The 20,028-nt window shown below is 25.6% G+C and overlaps 1 protein-coding gene and 1 long non-coding RNA gene across 4 annotated transcripts; both read right to left on the bottom strand.

The window, feature by feature from the left end:
* Window positions 1-392: 392 nt before the first annotated feature.
* On the bottom strand, window positions 393-19,522 carry LOC132929398 (matrix metalloproteinase-2-like). Of its 2 annotated transcripts, XM_060994730.1 has the most exons (11): window positions 19,237-19,521; window positions 19,018-19,164; window positions 13,535-13,650; window positions 10,231-10,392; window positions 8,391-8,515; window positions 8,159-8,314; window positions 4,623-4,885; window positions 3,665-3,818; window positions 3,021-3,162; window positions 1,870-1,991; window positions 393-581 (listed from the first exon to the last, which is right to left on the bottom strand). In XM_060994730.1, exons 1-11 carry the CDS (start codon window positions 19,369-19,371, stop codon window positions 466-468), a joined length of 1,638 nt encoding a protein of 545 aa, XP_060850713.1. In that variant the 5' UTR covers window positions 19,372-19,521; the 3' UTR covers window positions 393-465. The 2 variants fall into 2 exon arrangements, with proteins under 2 accessions (XP_060850713.1, XP_060850715.1); XM_060994732.1 differs by lacking the exon at window positions 3,021-3,162 and having other exon boundaries at window positions 19,237-19,522.
* On the bottom strand, window positions 8,666-10,224 carry LOC132929402 (uncharacterized). Of its 2 annotated transcripts, XR_009662097.1 has the most exons (3): window positions 9,216-10,224; window positions 8,961-9,163; window positions 8,666-8,875 (listed from the first exon to the last, which is right to left on the bottom strand). It is a non-coding gene; the product is annotated as an uncharacterized LOC132929402 (long non-coding RNA). The 2 variants fall into 2 exon arrangements; XR_009662096.1 differs by having other exon boundaries at window positions 8,961-10,224.
* Window positions 19,523-20,028: the final 506 nt, after the last annotated feature.

The following is a 20,028-nucleotide window of genomic DNA, read 5'->3' as shown; positions in this document are numbered from 1 at the left end:
CAATTTTAATATCCTTAAGTATAATACATTAATACATTAATTCTTATTGTAAATACTGAAGGTAAATAAGAATAAATTGTTTTGAAGTGAAGGATGTATATATTCAATATTGTATAGGTTTAACTTTATGATTTGTATTATTATCTTTTTGTTAAATAATAGAAGGCAATAGAAGATGGAATTTTTTTCATGTTTATAAGGCAATTTAATTGATAAAAATAGTATGTAACTATCCAATTATAATTAATAAAAAAGAAAAGTAATTTAGTTTAGCAAAAATGAGAACTAAGATCAATCTGTGGAGTGACAAGCGAGGATAGAACAAGAAACTAATTCATTAGGAATAGATATGGGAGAAAAGGTTGGGATGGTTTGATTATGTTATGAAGGGCTCTCATTTATGTTAATTTATATTTACTAATTAATAAGTTATAAACTTAAAATGTCAATAAAAATTATTATAAATTATGAATTACATCCAAGTAAGAATTCTGCAGCATTTTTTGGGTATCCATTTTCTGTCGTATTGTGCTTATGATTAAACTTCCAGTACTGATTTCCAGTAAAGAAATAAGTATCTCCTAAAAAAATCATTCACATTAAGTTATTTTTAATCATTAAAAATTGTAAGTTTTAAAAAAATTGTTAGATAAATAATTAGAATACATAAATGATAAAAATTTAAAAATAGTTATTTTGTATGATAATTATGATAATATGCTTAAACAGTACTTTTATTTATAAATAATTATGTTAGTATTCATGAGCGTACCCAGGGGGCCAAGACAGGTCACTTGCCCCCCTCAAATTTTAAATTTGTTTTCCAAAGTACCTAATTGTAATAATGTACTAATAAAATGTAAGTATAAAATTAATTATGCCCCTCTCCCCCTAGAAAAATATCTGGAAACGCCCATGTTAGTATTGGAATGTATATAAAAATATATAGAAGCCTATTAGAAATTGTTGTCACTAATTACTTCAGTTTCATTCAGAAACCTAAAAATGTTTACAAAATCAAATATTTAATTATAAAAAAAAATTGTCAACTTTTCTAAATTGTACAGCATGTCAGCATACTTTTTAGAAAAGGTTATAAATGAAATTTTTTAGAAAATAATTATAAAGAACTTTTTTTAGCAAATTAGTAGATTTGTTAAAACAGAAAGAAGATTTTTTATCTATTATCTGTTTACTCTGGCAGAGCGGCAGCACACATGTACATGTAAACCAATGATTTTATATTCAACATTTTTGTTAATTACATATTATTTACTTCAAAATTTACAAGACAAGTTTTCTTATCATTGATTACTTTTGGGTTTTGATCACGGATATAGATACTATGGTTGCACGACAGCCTATATTGGATCGCGGCGCAGAATGTTCTTATCAAATCTGCCAAAAAGTCGCGTACTACTAGTGCCTTCTACAGTCATTATTATAGAAATCTTGTACCATGTTACCACAGACTACATTTAGTTTGTGATGTTACCATAACTAATAACAATAATAGAGGCTATAGAGAGCGCTAGTATGACGCGACTTTCTATTCATTCTTAATAGGAACATTCTGAGCCGTCATATCCGTGCTCGTTGTGCAACCATAGTATCTATATCCGTGGTTTTGATTGTCATTTATTTGATAGTTTATATGGTAAGAAACCACCTTTTAAATTGTTATACAGTATACATATAATATATCATGTCTTTATGATATCAAAATTGTTAATGCCATATATTGAAAAGACACACTACTAATTATGGCTATACAAATATTATAAAAACAATTTTAATATAAATAATTTTAAATCTATTCAAAAATCTAGTGAACAATAAAATAAATAATAGGTATATTAGGATATTTACCAGATTTCCATGTGAGAACATCATCTATTGGAGTTTTTACACCTTTGAAATGTTCTTTAATTGATCTATGCCTTTGTAATAATAATTTATGTTGATCATCATACACCCAAAAGTATTCTCCACTAAACAAATAATTTTAATATTATATTTAAAGATTACATTTTCAAAAGTAAAAGATGTTTTCCAATTGTCCATATAATTATTATTCAATCTGTCTTGCCATAGATATATGTTAATATTGGTTTTTAAACTTTAAAAAGTGTTTTTTAATAATTTAGTTAAGATATTTTAAACAAAAGCTATAAAAAAAACTAACAAAGGCTATTTTATATCATTTATATCCAATTTGTAAGTTTTATATTTTTGTATAATATCAAAAATCAATTTATATAACATTACAAAACATTATTTGAGAATTCTGTTGCTATGTTTTTTATTAAATGTTTAGCTTATCTTTTTTACAATGTAAAAATATTCAGATAATTATTTATAACTTATACATCACTACATCAGATGTATTTCTTAAACCTTTTGAAATCATGGAACACCAAACAACAATATTTTTTTAATGTGGAACTCCTATCAAAATTATCTTCAAAAAGGAGGATACTACTAAACATGACAATAAACGGAAACAATGATAATATATCTAATATACTAAACACAGCAAAATGTAATAAAATTATTTATTTAGGAGGTATCATAACATTCAAAGGTAATATAATATTTTACTTTTATTATAATTATAATAACTATTATTATTATAATATTGACCTTTCTTATATTGTATTAGTACAAAATAATATTTACTATATATATACTATTATTTAACGTACATTCCATACTGTAATTAACTAAATGTAAATGTAAAATTAAAATATATTAATATTTTATAAATAAATAATAGATTTTTCAAAATAATTTTTTTGAATATTTTGAAAAAAAACCACTTGAGTTTCGTAGAACCCTTAAGTGATCTTTGTGTAACTCCAGGTAATTACTTTAGTCATTCATTTTTTTGTAAAACTAAAACTGATTTTCAAACTATTTGCCTTATACGTTTTATTTTATGTTCAGTAATATCATTCAAAACATCAAATTTTACTGCAATGGGTTTATATTAAATATATAATTTTTACTTGGTTACATACCTAAAAAGATAAGTTATTTGTGGTATTCCATATATCATAACTGCATCAACTTTATTAACAAAATTTGGAAATCCATAATCCATGATAGATCTTGGACTATTTTCTATTAAATGATTTCCATTGAAAACATAAAAACTTTTACCTAAAAAATTATATAGGTAAGGTAATAAAATATTATAATAATTAACATGTGGTTATACAATTTTGCTTAAACAATTTTACATAAAAAATAGACTTATATATAAGTACAAATATAGATCTTAATTTTAAATTTTAATCTTTGAAAAAAAAAATAATAAGATAAAATTCTTTGTTTTTCCAGAACTATTCTAATATTATTCCAAGTATACTAAATTAAAAGTTATAAGTTTATAACGTTATATTATGATTAAACTATGTTAACTGATTTAAATATGTAGCACTATGTATATTTACTATGTAGTTAATATAGTTTCAATACAACCAATTATAAATGATTGGTTTTCAACTACGGTAATGTTAATATTGTTGATTGAATACCGGTTTTATGATTTGATTATAATAATATTTTACTACCTACATATTATTTAGGCTTGTAGAATAATAATAACCACTACATTACTAAATAAAATAAATCTTTTGGTTAAAATAATATTTTTACCTACCATGAAATAATACAATATTGGAATCTGGCCTTTCGTATGCTGCATCAATTTTGACAATAGTTTGGTTGGAATCTGCCAATACTTGAAAGAACCTCAATAATTGAACCGGATAACGTGGTAGTATGGACCCTGGGTTGTTTAATCTCCATAATAGCTTATTATGAATAAAATTAAAGTAAAAACATTTTAATTAGATATTAATCACTTTTTCTTACATTTAATAAAAATAAGCTTGTTGGTTTTAGATTTTTAAAAAATATGTGTTATATTCAGTGATTGATATAAAATAATTTATCCGTATCACCTAAATTATTTTTCTAAGTCAATTTATTAAATTTACTTATTAATTCACAACATTTACATATTATTATTAATTACTACAGATTGACTGCCAATATTACCTACAAATTTTCAATGTTCAACAAGTTTTTTTATTCTGTTTAACTTTGACATAATATACAAATAAAAACATATTGGTATGATTTAATTGATTCAAAAATAAATTATGGTGAACCTCTAATTATATTTTCAAGTTTTTATAATTAAATTTCAAACAACATAAATCAAAAAAAAAGGTAACTATTTCCAATATCTATAAATAATTAAGACAAAATATTTATAAAATATACGTCAATTTTTTTAATTGCAATATAAAAAATTATAAAATTTCCAGAATAAAACAGTTCTTTCGCTATATATTTATTGTTTTTACCGAATATATTGTAAAGTACCTTTAAACTCAGAAGTCAGAGTGAATTGATGAATGTAATGGTTTTGAATGCGAGTTAATTTTTAAACTTTTTTATTAACATATAATAGTAAAAAAAAAGTTTCGATTTTAAAATTATGTTCATATATCAAATAATAATATATAATTATGGTTTATGCTAAATTCTACTTAATAGTCTAAATCAATACATGTAAAATATTATTTTGTATTATCAATTTTTAAACTTACGGTGTTTTTGAACACAAAAATTTCTCCACGGAAACATGAAATAGCGTCAAAATTGCCTTGGCATTCATTTATTTTATCATTTTTTTGAGTTGAGATTTCAGGCTTATAAGTAGTCACTGACTCTGGTGTTACAATGTTATCATCTGTACATGATTCATGACTAAATAAAGACCAATGTACATGTGGTTTGTTAGGTATACTAGGCTGTGGTTGAATAGTACTTTGTACAAAATGCACATGATCTTCAGGCAAAGTTCTAGAAACTAAAATTCAATTATTATTTATTTTTACACTTTTATTTATTACTAAACATATATAAATTAATAATACATTAATATACATTAGTCCAAATGAAGAACCCATTAAAAAAATTATAGTGTGACAAAAAAACTAAATGTTATCGGCATATAATAATATAATAAACAGGGAATAATACACAAAAATACTCATTTGAGAAAATATTAATGTTTTAAACTTTAAATCCTTGATGAAACTAACAAATAACAATACATATATTATGGCGATTATTGATATATTTATATTTATTTATCTATTCTATTTGTACATTGAGTAAAGTTGAGAAGAGAATGGCAGCACAGGTGTATTTAAGAGGGGATGAAGGGGGAGGGAAATCGCCCAGTAGACGCAAATCTATAAGTCTATTAAAGGGGCGCCGCTCTAGAAGTTAATTTTTTAGGGTTAAAGTTTTTTATAGGGGAAAAAAGGGCGTCAATAATATATTTTTTCACATAGCGATCTAAGATCGTAAGCACGCCTCTGAATGGCAGGGCGGTGAAGAGGAAGCTCGCAGTAATGCTAATTGTACATGAATTTAATAAAAGTTATAAGAAGTTGAAAAGATCTTCCAGTTCTGAATGAGGCGTTCGATTGGATTGCCTAGAAGCGATTTTAATAGTACAGACAGTACAGTTGGTATATAAGATGATTTTATAGAAATTTCATGTAGGAGTGAAGTCTTCGATAGAAAATGGCTGTATTATTTTTGATAGAGGAAATTGTAAGGTCTTCGACCTTCGTGTAAAGAGATATTTGTGATGTACCATGGCGCTTTAGTGACCATACAGAAACAAATTAATTGGATAGCATGTACTGTCCTGAGATTTAAGAAATTGACCAAATTGATTAAAGGAGATTTTTATATAAAAGTAAACGATTTCAGATTTGAGATATTTATGTTGGACTTAATGAGTGGTCTTATTAGGAGTAGACGAGTGTTTTCTTTGCTTCAAAAATGAAGTCACAAGGTAAATCTCTTATCAAGTAATCTATAAAGGTATTTTGTTTTCCTTTAATTGGGGATTACGGAGTAGTTAAAAGTAATTTCCGGGCAATCCTTTGGTCTAAGGATAAATGTACCTAATGTAAGTAAATTTCAGTTCTTTTATTTTTATTATCCGGGCTTGCATCAATGAAATAGTGAGATACTAGCACGTTGAGATGACTTTTAATAAGGTGACTGCAGATTAATTGATTGGGAGTAGCTAGTTTGGCAGTAGTGCAGTACCAACAACATAAGTTCCGATTAGAGTATTTTCGGAGACGGATATGCCAGTTGTAAAGTTGATGTATAAGAAAGAAGTAATGTTCCTTCCTTGCGATATGCTGGCAAGTATGTCTCAATATTGATTTTGAAAGACCTTTTTTCGATGTACAATGTATGACTTATGTAAAAGGTAATAAGAAGCGGGATTCATATTTTTTTAATTTCTATAACAAACCGATGTGTCAAACCGAGTTGAATACTTCAGCCACGTCAATAAATACAGCTGAACAATATATTTTTCATTTCAATGGAGGTAGCAATAAGATTAACAATTCTATAATAAAGTAATTAATTTTCGTACAAAAAGATTTTTTTAATTATAAAATTCATTAAGTTAGGCAGTTAGTTGGTAAGTTTAAATTTATATTTACAAATGTTTTTTAACACTGAATTTTGTTATTGTAGTTTATTTTAATAATTTTACTCATTCATACTTATAAGATAAAATATAATACATAACTGCATAAGATAAATAATTTAAGGTACATTAGTGTTTATTTATGTCTTCTGTATGACCTTGTAATTATACAATATCGAGACAATATCTTCAGTTTAAAAGGAACATAGACAAATTTCATTTAAATTTAAAAACAAAAAAGCTGTCTTATGTAAAAAGAAAAATTAGTTATGTACAGAAATTGTTTTAAAACTTTTGAATCTTTAAAACAAAATTAACGTTACTATTTAGAAAAATTGTTGATCGTAAGCACGAACTGGAATAATTTAAAATTAAAAATTTTCTCATAATGTACATATGTAACTCGTAACTCTTTTCGGACGTTTACCTCCCATAACCCACATTATAATCCAAGATCATAGTACTTCTTAGTATGAAAATATTATATATCGTGTATGAATATTCGTATGACCAGTGGCGTATCAAAGTAAGTTTTTTTGAGATAGTTGCCTCAATACTAAAATGGGTGGGTGGGTATCAGGCAATGGATTTAGATAATTTAGTGCGATAAAAAGTTTTTAATAATAATATTTATACTAAAATATCAAAATAACAGTATTAAGGTTAAAATAGCAGAATGAATATCCAATTATGATAGAAATGTTAGGTGATATCACACGTTCAAACATTTAAAACCACATTTTAACTAGTAAAGCCAAGGTCATCAGCTGAAAAATTAACCTATAGTAAGTATATGGAGTATTCTATTATGATCTCATAATATTTAATTTCTAAGTGTGTTGGAATATTAAATTTTAATTAGTTATACCTAACACCCTGTATAATATAAACAATAATAGCACATATTGTAGATTTATATACATATAGCCATATAGGTATTGTAAGGGAAGCATAAAATCAGACTTGATAGATTCCTTTCTTGGGTGTGGTAGTAATTATATATAATTATACAATTTTCATACATAGAGTATCAGAACAATGTATACAGGTAACGGTCTCAACATTTTATTTAAAAATTATAAATTGTTTTATTAAGTATATAGTGTTTTTTGGATACTTAATTAACTTCCTTTCAACAAGGTCAGTATTTCAATACAACTTTTTATAAACAAATCATATACAATTCATAGTCTTGTTAAGATTTTTTAATACAAGAGGAAGGTGTAAGGTTTGTAAATTATTAGACTTAATGGCAATGACGATATCACTTTATTCACTACCACAAAAATTGAATGATTATTATATTAGTATGTCTATTCAATATAAAAACTTGAGTCTATAAAACTAAAGCAGATCAAGTATATTATTACAGTTTTTATTATAGTTTCAAAAAAATTAAGTTCTCTTGAAACAATAAATTTAATAATTTATAGAGCGTTCAAATCACGGAAGATGCCTGTAAACCCTTGGCAATGTATAATAAATTAACAGCATAGAAGCATGGCATAAGATATTTTATCTATTTTTGTTTCTACTTATTACTTAATAATTATAATCAAAAATATTATTTTTTTTTAATTTTTAAGATATATTATTATTGTTAAATATTCTTACTATATAATGAATGCATTCCTAATATATCATCATATCCAATATCTTGAGGTTGTGGACCTGTGTAATAGGGATTCATAATAGAATTAGGTTCTGATGAATGTCCCAATCCTAAACTATGGCCCATTTCATGAATAGCCACAGAATAGAAATCAACACCTAAAGTACAATAAACACATCTGTATGACGGTAATACAAGTTATAAATTATAATGTAAAAATAATACATATTATACCATTGTAAGAGTTATCTAATGTCCAGTCTTCACTATCGTCAAAATGTATATCTCCGCCCAAAAATCCTAGTTCTGTTGGATAAAAAGCATGCGCAAGGACATTACCAGGACCATCAAATGGATACCTATCATTTTATTAATTATCATTTTTTGAAGACTATATATAATTATATAATTATACGTATTCATGCGTCCCTTTCACTGTTTCACTTATAACCCGTCAGCTGTTCGAGTTAAAATTAAAATATCTATGACAAAAATTAAAGACCATCAAATTTACTATAACAATACATTATTTTATTTGTCATATATATTATTTATAAAATTGGAATATAAAAAAATAATAATTATGAAATAAATATTAGTTACAATTTATAAAATAAATAAGAAAAAAATAAAAATTGTACATTTTTTAAAAAATATTCAGAGTACTATATATTATTAAATTCAATTTTAAAAATGATTCTTGTGTTGTATTGTAGGTCCTGAAATAAAAATAATTCATTTACTTAATATTTTCATATTTATATTATATTATTTATTTAAATATTAAAATAATACTGTACCTACCTAGCTAATTCATTAAATTATGCGTGGATCTCATTTTCCGTAATGATGGTTTATGGTTTATTTCTCCTCTCTTATACACAAATAAATATTTATGCTCGTCTTCGTCATCAATTATAGGTTATTGCTATTTGCTGATTCAAACAGGATCCCTCTTGACAATGTTTGCATATCACCAAAAACATAGCAATCCCGCTTTTCGACAGCTACAAATTTTGTTAACAGTTTTGGTGCAAGCACAACTTATGAACTAATTACTTTTAAAAGAGTAGGTACACGGTGCTGGTGATTCTTTTGTGAAAACTGGACTTAATTTTCTATTGTATCTTTTCCATTCTCAATTCTATGGATTTGATTTATTACCATGCCACAACTGTATTTGTAAATATATTCTGTAGAAATGTTCTTTTGCTACATCTATAGGTAATAGGTATGGTTGAAGGAAGTCGAGCTAATTGTACTTGCTTTTTGTTAGAAGCAGCGGTTTTTTTTTTTTTAAATATAATACTTACCGCAACATAAATACTTATATAAAAAGTAAGTTTATTCTATGGTAAATTTATATTATATTAATATGGTCTTTAATTTTGGTCATAAATTTTTATTGTAACTTGAAAAGCTGACGAGTTATAATCGAAAACAGTGAAAGCGGCTGTCATCCTTTGAATAGACTACGCACAAGGGGTAGGTGTCAAGGACTTTTAGTAGGTATGTTTATAAGTGAGGTATAAACTACTTATATATACCAAAATTCAACTTTCGGGGAATTAGTACCGAACTTTTTGCTAATTTAATTGGACTACAAAACGTATGTGCAAATTCAAAAATCAAGTAACAGATGAAACAATAAAATTATTTGGTATGGAGCATGCAATTTTTATATAATGACTATAATTATCTTAATATTTTATAAAATTAGTTAATTAACAATATAATAATATAATATAAATAATGAGTAAATGAGTTATAAGATTTTTTTTAGTGCTCTTGATGTCATAATATTTTGATGAAAATATACAATTAATCATATTATGATATATCATACGTTTTTTTACGAAGTTTGTAATAAGTTATACACTAAATAAAAAAAATTATAAAATTAAAAAAAAGTATAAAATACTATATTTTACTATATAATATGTCATGGCTATATATTATATAAATATGTTATATGTATATATAATATAGGGACGCCTAACTCCCACTTCCTGGTAAAAATTTCTGTGGGCGCCCTTATAGGTCCCTATAATATACTTGACTACTTCATACTTACTGATCTCCGTGATTGGAAACACCAAATGAAATTAAAATATCTGCATTAGCATTATATACTTCTGTAAAAATAATTCGACTATACCGACTCCACTTTGTAAATGCTCTCTGAATTGCATTTGTTATACCACTACGTGATAATTTTGGAGTAAAATTAGATATGCTAGTTTAAATATAAAACATTTATAGATTAATAAAATGTAATACCTACTCAATAATGATAAAATTTGCTATATTGATATTATAGAAGTATTAAATCTAATAAAGTCCATAAATATTTATTTATTTTATCAAAAAAATTAATAGTTATGAATTTTGATAAAATTTAAAATAGTGGTACAAATACTTTTATAATAATCCAATTATGTGTATGTTGTATTGTATGTACGATCTCGTGGATACATGACCACTATGCGGCCCATCGCCCACAATTTTGATCACGGTTGTTAGTAAATAGTACATAACCGCGCGTGATTCCGTAGAGACACCGTATATTTCAAATGTTTTTTTATAAACGAGGATAAAATCAAAATAAAATTGTTTTATTTTTCTGACTTACACACACAACTACACAAATGAACAACATAGCAAACGCAACGCATATTGCGTTCAGTCGAAAAAATCTTCCGTTTAGAATGTTAGAATGAATTGACCTATTATTAATTATAATTAATATCAAACTTATAATGTATAACATTATCTATATTTGTGGGTTGGTTTTTTTACAAAACATGAATTTTGTATAGTTAACATACAAACATATAAATAAAATATAAAATATTTCAATTGAAAAATGATCATATATCGCAGAAAATTATAGTTATAATAAGCTAACGTATAAACACATATATGTTCTAAACTTTAAAAGTTTTTTTTTTAAATACGCCTCAACTACTAGGGTTATTGGCGTTTCTGAAATAACATATTACATTTTATTATTTTTACGAATTATTATAAAAAATAAACAAAAAAAAAATACATATAAGATAATTAATATGGTACAATAAGTTTTAATATAATGTAATTATATGTGATATATCTAAGTGTTCATGTTATTTTTTTTTTGAAAATGGTTCGTCTCTTTGAGTTCTCTCTGTGTTTAAATCTTTAAGTTTTATAATAGGTCAATTAACTCAAAAATTAAAGCTAACTACACAAGATTGGGTATTTTATAAATTTGGTACATGGTGCGTAGGTCGAAGTATATATACTAGGTATGGTCGTATGAACTTTGGAATAATAAATTTATATAAAATAGATTGGGTCATATTATAAACAAATGATACGTTAATAATTCTTCCTGGCTGTCCAATATTCATAATTATTTTTATTTAAATAGATAAACGCGTATAAATTATAAAATGATACAATAGAGTATAGACTGTAGACTCTATAGTATAGAGCGTACACATCGATTATCCGCATCAATTGGGAAATAGGGATTGTGAATAATCGTTTTGTACAGATAATTAAACAACTACAAGAATTGCGTCCGGCTTTAAAATATTTTAGTGAAGTTGATTCAAAATATATTCGTGGATGGAACTTTTAAAAGTTGCCTAAAATTGTTGACACAATTTTTTACAATCTATTTGGCTTGAAAAATAATAATTATATTTATATACCACTGATATATTTTTTTTTTACTTCCTAGTAAAAATATAGATACTTATACTAAAGCATTTACCCATCTCAAATCTGAATCTCTAAATAATAATACCAATTTTTACTTTAAAAAAATACTTGCCAATTATTGTAAAAAATTAATTCATCATTATTAATCTTGTAGTCATCCGTTCTAATAATATGGAGATTTGATCGAACTTTAGGGGGGGGGGGCTTGGCAATACTTGGCAATATTGTTGCAAAATATATACCTATTTAATACTTTGAAACATTTTCATTAATTTTGGGACTTTCGATTTTTTTCTAAGCACCCCCAATGGTTAGGTTAGCCTATGGTTCTAATACAGGATGCAGGTTTCATTTAGGTCAAAGTTGGCGGAGGAAAATTTAAACGGTTGGTTTAAGCCGTTTAAAGTTTGATTCAAGAATATAAAAATGAAAAAAGGATAATAAATTTTCATTTAAGTTTTTATCAGTTTTTTATTTTAATTATTATATTACACTCCTATAATTTAATCCTATATACACTTTCATTTTACTTACTTCTATTTGCATAACAACGACAAAAATCAATATTTTTAACTTACCGATAGTTATAATTAGCTATTGACAGTCCTATACTCCTATGTCTATGTAAAATAGAAAGAAAATAATGTTTTTACGTTGGGACGCAATTCGTGTGCAGCGTATTCAAACAACGAATAAAAATATAATATAATGAATTTAATATTTTTATATAAATAAATAAAAATAAGACAAAATATGTGCTGTATGTATAACATGGAAGTCAGGGGCATATTTAAGGGAGAGGCCCACGGGACCCGTACCCTTCCCCATTCACCGTATTTTATACTTATTTTTATTATATGAGATATAATACATTTTTTAATGCCCCCCCCCACATAAGACATTTCTAAATACGCCTCTGATGGAAGTACGTATAATATTATATAAATATAATGAAATAAAAATGTATGTATTATTGTTAAAAAGTACGGTGATATAATTAATTTTAATTAAAAATTTAAAAATATAAAATAAATAAGTATATTTTAAGTCCGCAATGCAGATAGTTGACGTGCCATAATAATCGACGCTCCTCTGCAGTATATATATTTTACTTCAGAGGTTTATTTACGAAACTTTAGATCCGAAAACGGAGAAAGACTTTAATAACAACTGGGTTTAATAAGAAAAATATAAATAATTTTTTTATGTCACACGGTATATTATTGTGTACCTAATATTATGTATTATTGAATTGGGGAATAAAAATTCCTGTCCCCAATGAGAAACCCCAAAAAATATTTATTTTACCACTAATAAATCTGGTTCAAAGTAAATTTAATCTTTTTTCCGTCATCGTCTTAATTTTTCTAAGTTTGATAAGTAGTATTTTTATTGTATTTTCCAACGTTACCTAAGGACCTAACGATAATTTTGTATAATCTATAGATTAGGTATAGCAAACATAATATTTTATTTTGGAGATTTTTTTTCTTATAAATGAGGGGAGGGGTTCTGTACAATTTTATTCTATGAACCAAATTTATTATACAAAAAATTGCGAAATAACTCAAAATGACAATAATATAACTTCAAGAAAGTCCATCGTGGTTCCCATAACTCCCTAGACCCCTCCCACAACAAATATTTATTTCTTATATTAGAATACTTACAAATAAGTAAGAGTTCGTTTATTCCAACCATTTGAAGGTATAACAAATCTTTTATTTTTGGTAATCTTTTGTTTTAAGGATATATCAGGTACACCACAACGTTTTGACTTCACCAACTAAAACATTTTAATAACTCAATTTATTATACCTTCTTATTCATCAGTAATCGATAACTAATCGATATTTTAAGCATAAAAAATAAAATCAAAGGGGTTTATAATTTATAACCTGTACATATCAAAAAAATGTAATGGATACTACTACTATACCTATTAGGTAAGAACTAAGAAGAGACAGATTAATACCAAATGGGGGAATATGACCGGTTTTAGATAAAAAAAATATTAGACAACACCAAGTTACACTGAGTACAATAAATTAAACGTATATCGAAACAAAATGCTAATAATATGTTTTACTTTGACGATGAGTTGATAGGATTAGATACAACAAACGATGAAACGAGACTGCTTCGACGCTAATATGTAGCAGACCGAAAGACTGTATTATTAATTTTATTAAGTAATCAAAAAATAGTTGATCCCTAACAAAAATTATACTCTTCAAAATAAATTCCTAAGAATAACACTCAAAGCCTCTTGGTTCATGGAAAATAAACAATAATTAAATAATGACATAGGAATACAGTGGTATACCGCAAAAAAATAACCCCATATGTGATTTTAAACGATTTTGCAAATTAATCTAAATATTAGTATTATGTTATTGCGTATAATACAATTTATAACATACATATACGTACAATTTTTATGTCCCAACATTCCACAAATAATATTAAATTTGGATTCAATGTAAATTTTTATTTATTTATATATTATTAACATTTCAAACTAATTTACCGTGATTGGAAATATTGACTAGATATTTGTTTTATATTTTTAAAATATTGAAATAATTGATATAATTAGGTAGAAACACAATCATTTTTATTATAGGGTTATTTCTTCCGTGGTTATTTATTAGGCAAATCGAATACACTATATAATATATATACTACCTTTCAACATGAATATTACCAATTCCACGAAAGATTCAACAAAACAGAAAGGAGCACTACTTTAAAATGAGGCAATTTAGTTTTATTTTTATCTATTATATTATGATATAGCTACCAATCCAAAACTAAAATTACGCCTACCATGACTCGTAAGACATCTTTTTATAACCTTCTTCTTTTTTAATGTACTTAATAGTATTAAGTATTAAGTTACTTATAGTACTTATATTATTGTAACTAACTATTTATTACCACTTTAATTATTGAACTATAACAATTGTGTAGCTAATAAAAAAAAAACTATTATCATTACCTACTTAAATTGTACACTATAGTAAATTGTAAAATTCGTCTTGTAAAAAAATGAAATATCTCGAAACAAATAAAATTGAACCAATAAAATAAAAAATTATATAGTATATATAGGTATAGATACCTATATAATGGAAAGTGGGACTCTGTGTCCTGTGATAATATAGAATGAATGTAAGATGACACATTCACATTTTGTGTTTAGACCAGCGATTCCCAAACTTACGATCACGGAAACCTTAAGAAATAGTTTATGTTTCGTGGAACCCCCTTATTTTAAATAATATAAAACAATAATTTTTAATAATATAAATAATCCAAATATAATATTAAACAATTTTCTCAATAATCACATACATCTGGCGGAACCCTTGAGATTGCCTTTTTCCTCCAAAAACGAGATACCGTTTTCATCCATTATCCATTTTCCTCCACATTATTTTTAGCTAAAATTATGTCTATTTTCCTCCAATATTTTAGTGTTGCGTTCCGAATTATAAAGATAGAATATGGTTATATAGGATCATATTTTGTGCGTATCTGTTGATTAAATTCTGCCATTCTGGTCGTTTAATTTCTAGGTATGTATAATTACAAAAAGTAAAATAATTATTTATATTATGTCTAATTTTTATTTTCTTTAAACAGGTATTCATTTGTTGCTTAAAATGTCCTATAATTATAAAAAAAATATATTATTATATACTATAATGATTTTACTACAAACCATGTCAATACTCTCATGTCCTCATGATGGCCTCTTCCCTTAGATAGTTCCAGAAGACAAGAAACCTAAAATCGCTTTAGAATAGGACATACATTAATGACTCATCAACACCTAATGACTAAAGAAGAGCCTCCCAAATATCTCTCCCGTGGCCGTGGTGTTCAAATTACCGTCAAGGCGTCAAGCACATCCTCACCGAATACCGCAATTTCCAGAGTTACCGTGAAGGCATACTACGCTCCACACATCTATAGCTTCACACATCATATATAAAATCCTCAGTCTGGAGCCAAAGTCAACACAAAATCTTTTAATGTTCTTAAAAAAATCCAATTTGTTTAATAAAATATGAATGGTTTAATTATAATTTTTAGGTTAAGAGGACGCCATACCCGCATGTGTTGTCTCTGTCTTACTAACGTACATCATAACAAATTTTCGTTCAGTAGAATACATTTTGTGACGTTAGCTTTAATATTAGAGTAAATTTACCTATTAAAAAATTTAAAGGTAAGAATATTATCTAGACAATGACATATGCTTTTAATGATATTATCATTTTAAAGTGAGTTATTATAGCTATGTAAAATATTACAACTTTAAAATGTTCATAACTCACTTTAAAATGATAATATCAATAAAATCATAGGTCATTGTCTAGATAATATTCTTACCTTTACATTTTATTATAGGTAAATTTACTCTAATATTAAAGCTAACGTCATAAAATGTATTCTACTGAACGAAAATTTGTTATGATGTACGTTAGTATGACAGAGACAACACATGCGGGTATGGCGTCCTCTTAAGCAATATAAGCCGCCAAAGGTCTTTAATAAAAACAAATAAATAAAAAAATGATTTTACTATATTTTATATTTTACATATTGTCTGGTTGCATTATCATCAACCACTTATTATTAATTATTATTTATTTGTTTATTATTATTTTATTTATTGATTGATGCATCTTTTGACGCCAAGTTCAGCGCGTATACTGTATATTTTATATTATATAATTATACTTGAAATATTTAATTTGTTCTTTTATTTTTAATTTAAAATTCTGACAATGAATGACTACGATTTTATTATTTTATTTATTGGAGGAAAACGGTATCTCGTTTTTGGAGGAAAGTGGAACCGTGGACACGCCCAAAAAATGAATATCAACACCTTTTATTACATTATAACAAGCCTATAAAGCCTATAAAATATATCTTATGGAATTTGGGACACTCGATCGAGTTTTATATTCTAAATCCATCATTGTCATTTGTCTATCAATATAAAATACTTAATTTTCAAGGAATAATACCAGTATTCATCACATATTCACACACATAAACAATAATCACCACTGTGTACTGTGTCACTATGAGGCTCATTATAATAACAATATCTAGTAGTCAAGAAATGAATGATTGATGCATGTTTATTAGCTTTCACCTTTCTTATAATAGTGACAGTAGTGTACAGATTAATTATAAAAACCACCCAAGCCATGGAAACGTGCCATATATAATAATAAACGACAATTATTATTGTACCAATAATAGGTATTTGTTATAAGGCCATAGGGAAAAAAACAAAACATTTTTAAGATTTGAAGTTATATGTATTTTTTTTTCGAATTGAGTAAATGACGTTTAAGATGGCTAATAAATTATTATTGTTACACATTGATAATAACTTAATAAGCAAAAAGAAAGGGGGCAAGTGGGTATCGCTCTGCTGTATAGTAGAGGTCACTGGTAACTATTATAATGGATCTATTAAAATTGAATGCAATGGCAGGTATCATTGTATACGAAAAACGATTCTGAACGGAGATGATTTGTCAGTTAATAATAATTAGTAGGATATAGGTATTATATTATAACCTATAGGTATTTAAATTGTATAATATATCGTTATTTTACGCGATTTCGTAAAAAATTAAATTTCATACGCTCATAAAATTTTTTCTATATTGACGCTGGAATTTTTTTTTATTGTTACTTGAAGGAAAACTTATGGTTAACCTTGTATTGGTTTTTTTAACCTTAGGTATAAATCACAACAATTTTATGAATTTTCAACTTTAAAATTCCTTGCAAATTTTCGCGATTTTGATATATTTCGTAAATATTTAAACTTTAAATGCTTATAAACAATAATTGTGACCAACGATTTTTGATTTTATTTTACTACGATAAGTAAAACTTATAATAAACCTTGTATTAAATTTTAAAGATTTTTTGGATAGCCAAATTTTTTTTTGTCGGCATTTTAAAAAAAAACTTAGAAAAGTCGAAAATTTCAATTGTCTGTAAGTAGCTTAAAAAAGGTCAAAATATTTTGAAAATTTAATCCTAAATAAATAACCATAATATAAACATTTGGTGAAAATTTCAAGTATTTACAATGATTCGTTTTTGAGTTACAGCAAAATTAAAAAATCGATTTTGTCGAAAAGTGGTTATGTGTAAAAATTCCGTTTTTCCGTTATTTTTTCAGGGTTTTTCGTGACGCCTTTGAAAACTACTGGAAATTTTGATTTTTGACCCCCTAAAGTGCCAACTATATGAATTTTCGAAAATCGAAGCATTATTACTACTCCAAAACGTGATGAGACACAAAAAAAAAAAAAAAACACACATCATTGTAAAATCAATACATTCATCACTAGTGTTCAGAATCTAAAAATGTTAAATAAATTATTTTAATTATATACAAATGACAATTAATTTATATTTTTTAATTATTTTAAATTTTTAACCTTAAACATTTTTTAAATTATGTAGGTACAAACGACAAATTACAATTATTGACAATGTTAAATGCAGATTGCAGCTATACTTATAAATATGTTAAAAAAGTGTTACATAGATAAATGTAATAGTTATATTTAATTATGTAAATCATAATAAAATAACAAATAATGTATTTAGTTGATACGGGGCTTTTTTTCCCAATAATCCATTATGAGTACGGGTTATTTTCAAAGATTATGCTACTCAATGACAATGTAATATGTTATATTAACCCCTAAACAAATATTTGGGAGCACCTAGTTAATGTCGTTTTGTTAACATTTTTATTATTGCTTATAAGTTATAATATGAAGGTATTAGGTAATATCTACCTACTTGCGAGTTAATTGAGTTTTTACTGTTATTAGTTTCAGAAATATTAATAGTTAATGTAGGCACTTTTCATAATTCATTTTCATTTTTATACAATGTACCTAGTTGCTAGGTATCTATAATTTATAAATCTATAATACTTCCATAAGCAATTTAGGGATAATATGTATTAAAAATAGGGTAGGTATGATATTACACCATTTCAAAACTGAAGTAAAAAGTTTGTAACATTTTAAAATTACATAAATCACTGTATGTAATCTAGAATGAAAAATAGTAAATATAGTTATATACAAGCCTTTAATGTATCATCATCAAATATTCCCGTTTGATTTAATCCACCAAACTTTTGAACTAATTTCAAAGCAGTCACTAATTCATCTTTGGCAGTTAAAGCTTGAGGACCATCTTGATCCAAATATCCAAATTTTTGCATAAATTTTATCTATATATTTAAATAAAGTAAAATATAAATAGTAACAATTTGAATTTTTTTATGAGGTATACTATAATTTACCATATCTTGATTAAGATGCATTTTATTATTATGGTTCTCTATAATTTCTTGATTTTGTAATAAAGGTAAACAAGTAATAGTTACGGTAAGCCACCAGATGGTCCAAATGCATATATATGGTAGTTTATAATGCATTATTAGTTAAAAATGTATACTTACTGTAAACTATAGAGAAAAAGCTTAACCAAATAAAAATAATATATATAAATGTACACAATAATCTAGTTGAATTAATTTAATTTGATAGTAAGTCAAACTTATAATAAGGTTGTTATGAGAAATAATATTAAAACGTAAATATGTACCTTGTTTATAGGTTAGAAAATAATATCCATATTAAAATTACTGTACATAATATATCTTGGGGTCAAACCGATAAGTTTGCGTTCTGATATAAATCATTAATTAATTGAAAATATTGATAAAAACATAATTAAAATTAAAATAGATTACCTATATAAAAAATTATAGTCTACTCAATTTTTATTTACATACTTACAATAATTAGTTAGATATTTTATACCTGTAGCTTAATTCATAATTTGGACCAAAAATTTTTTTTTTTTGAGGAGGGGCTTATATTATTTTATTATTAATCTACATAAAAAATGTCCTACACACCCTTCTATTGAGTATATATATTTGTAAGAGTTGTCTTAAAATTAAATCTATAATAATATTTATTTACTGAATAACCGGCTTCGCTTGTGTGTTAAATAATCAATTCTTATATAAATTGATTTTTTATTATAATTAAAATATTTAAAGCCTAGCCATGTAATAGATAATATT

Source organism: Rhopalosiphum padi, chromosome 4 (genome assembly GCF_020882245.1).
Source record: "Rhopalosiphum padi isolate XX-2018 chromosome 4, ASM2088224v1, whole genome shotgun sequence".
In the NCBI taxonomy this organism is placed as follows: Eukaryota; Metazoa; Arthropoda; class Insecta; order Hemiptera; family Aphididae; genus Rhopalosiphum; species Rhopalosiphum padi.
The sequence above is the reverse complement of the archived record's forward strand: the minus strand, read 5'-3'. Positions and strand labels throughout refer to the sequence as shown.

Bases quoted from the DNA above. Each gene is read 5' to 3' on its own strand.
- LOC132929398 (XM_060994730.1), bottom strand. From the start codon at position 19,371: ATGCATTATAAACTACCATATATATGCATTTGGACCATCTGGTGGCTT. The intron at 8,516-10,230 runs GTAAGTATGAAG...ATAAAATGATAG, and splicing joins GTTTCCAATCACGGAGATCA to GTATCCATTTGATGGTCCTG. The intron at 1,992-3,020 runs GTATGTAACCAA...TTATTTGTTTAG, and splicing joins CAAATAACTTATCTTTTTAG to TGGAGAATACTTTTGGGTGT.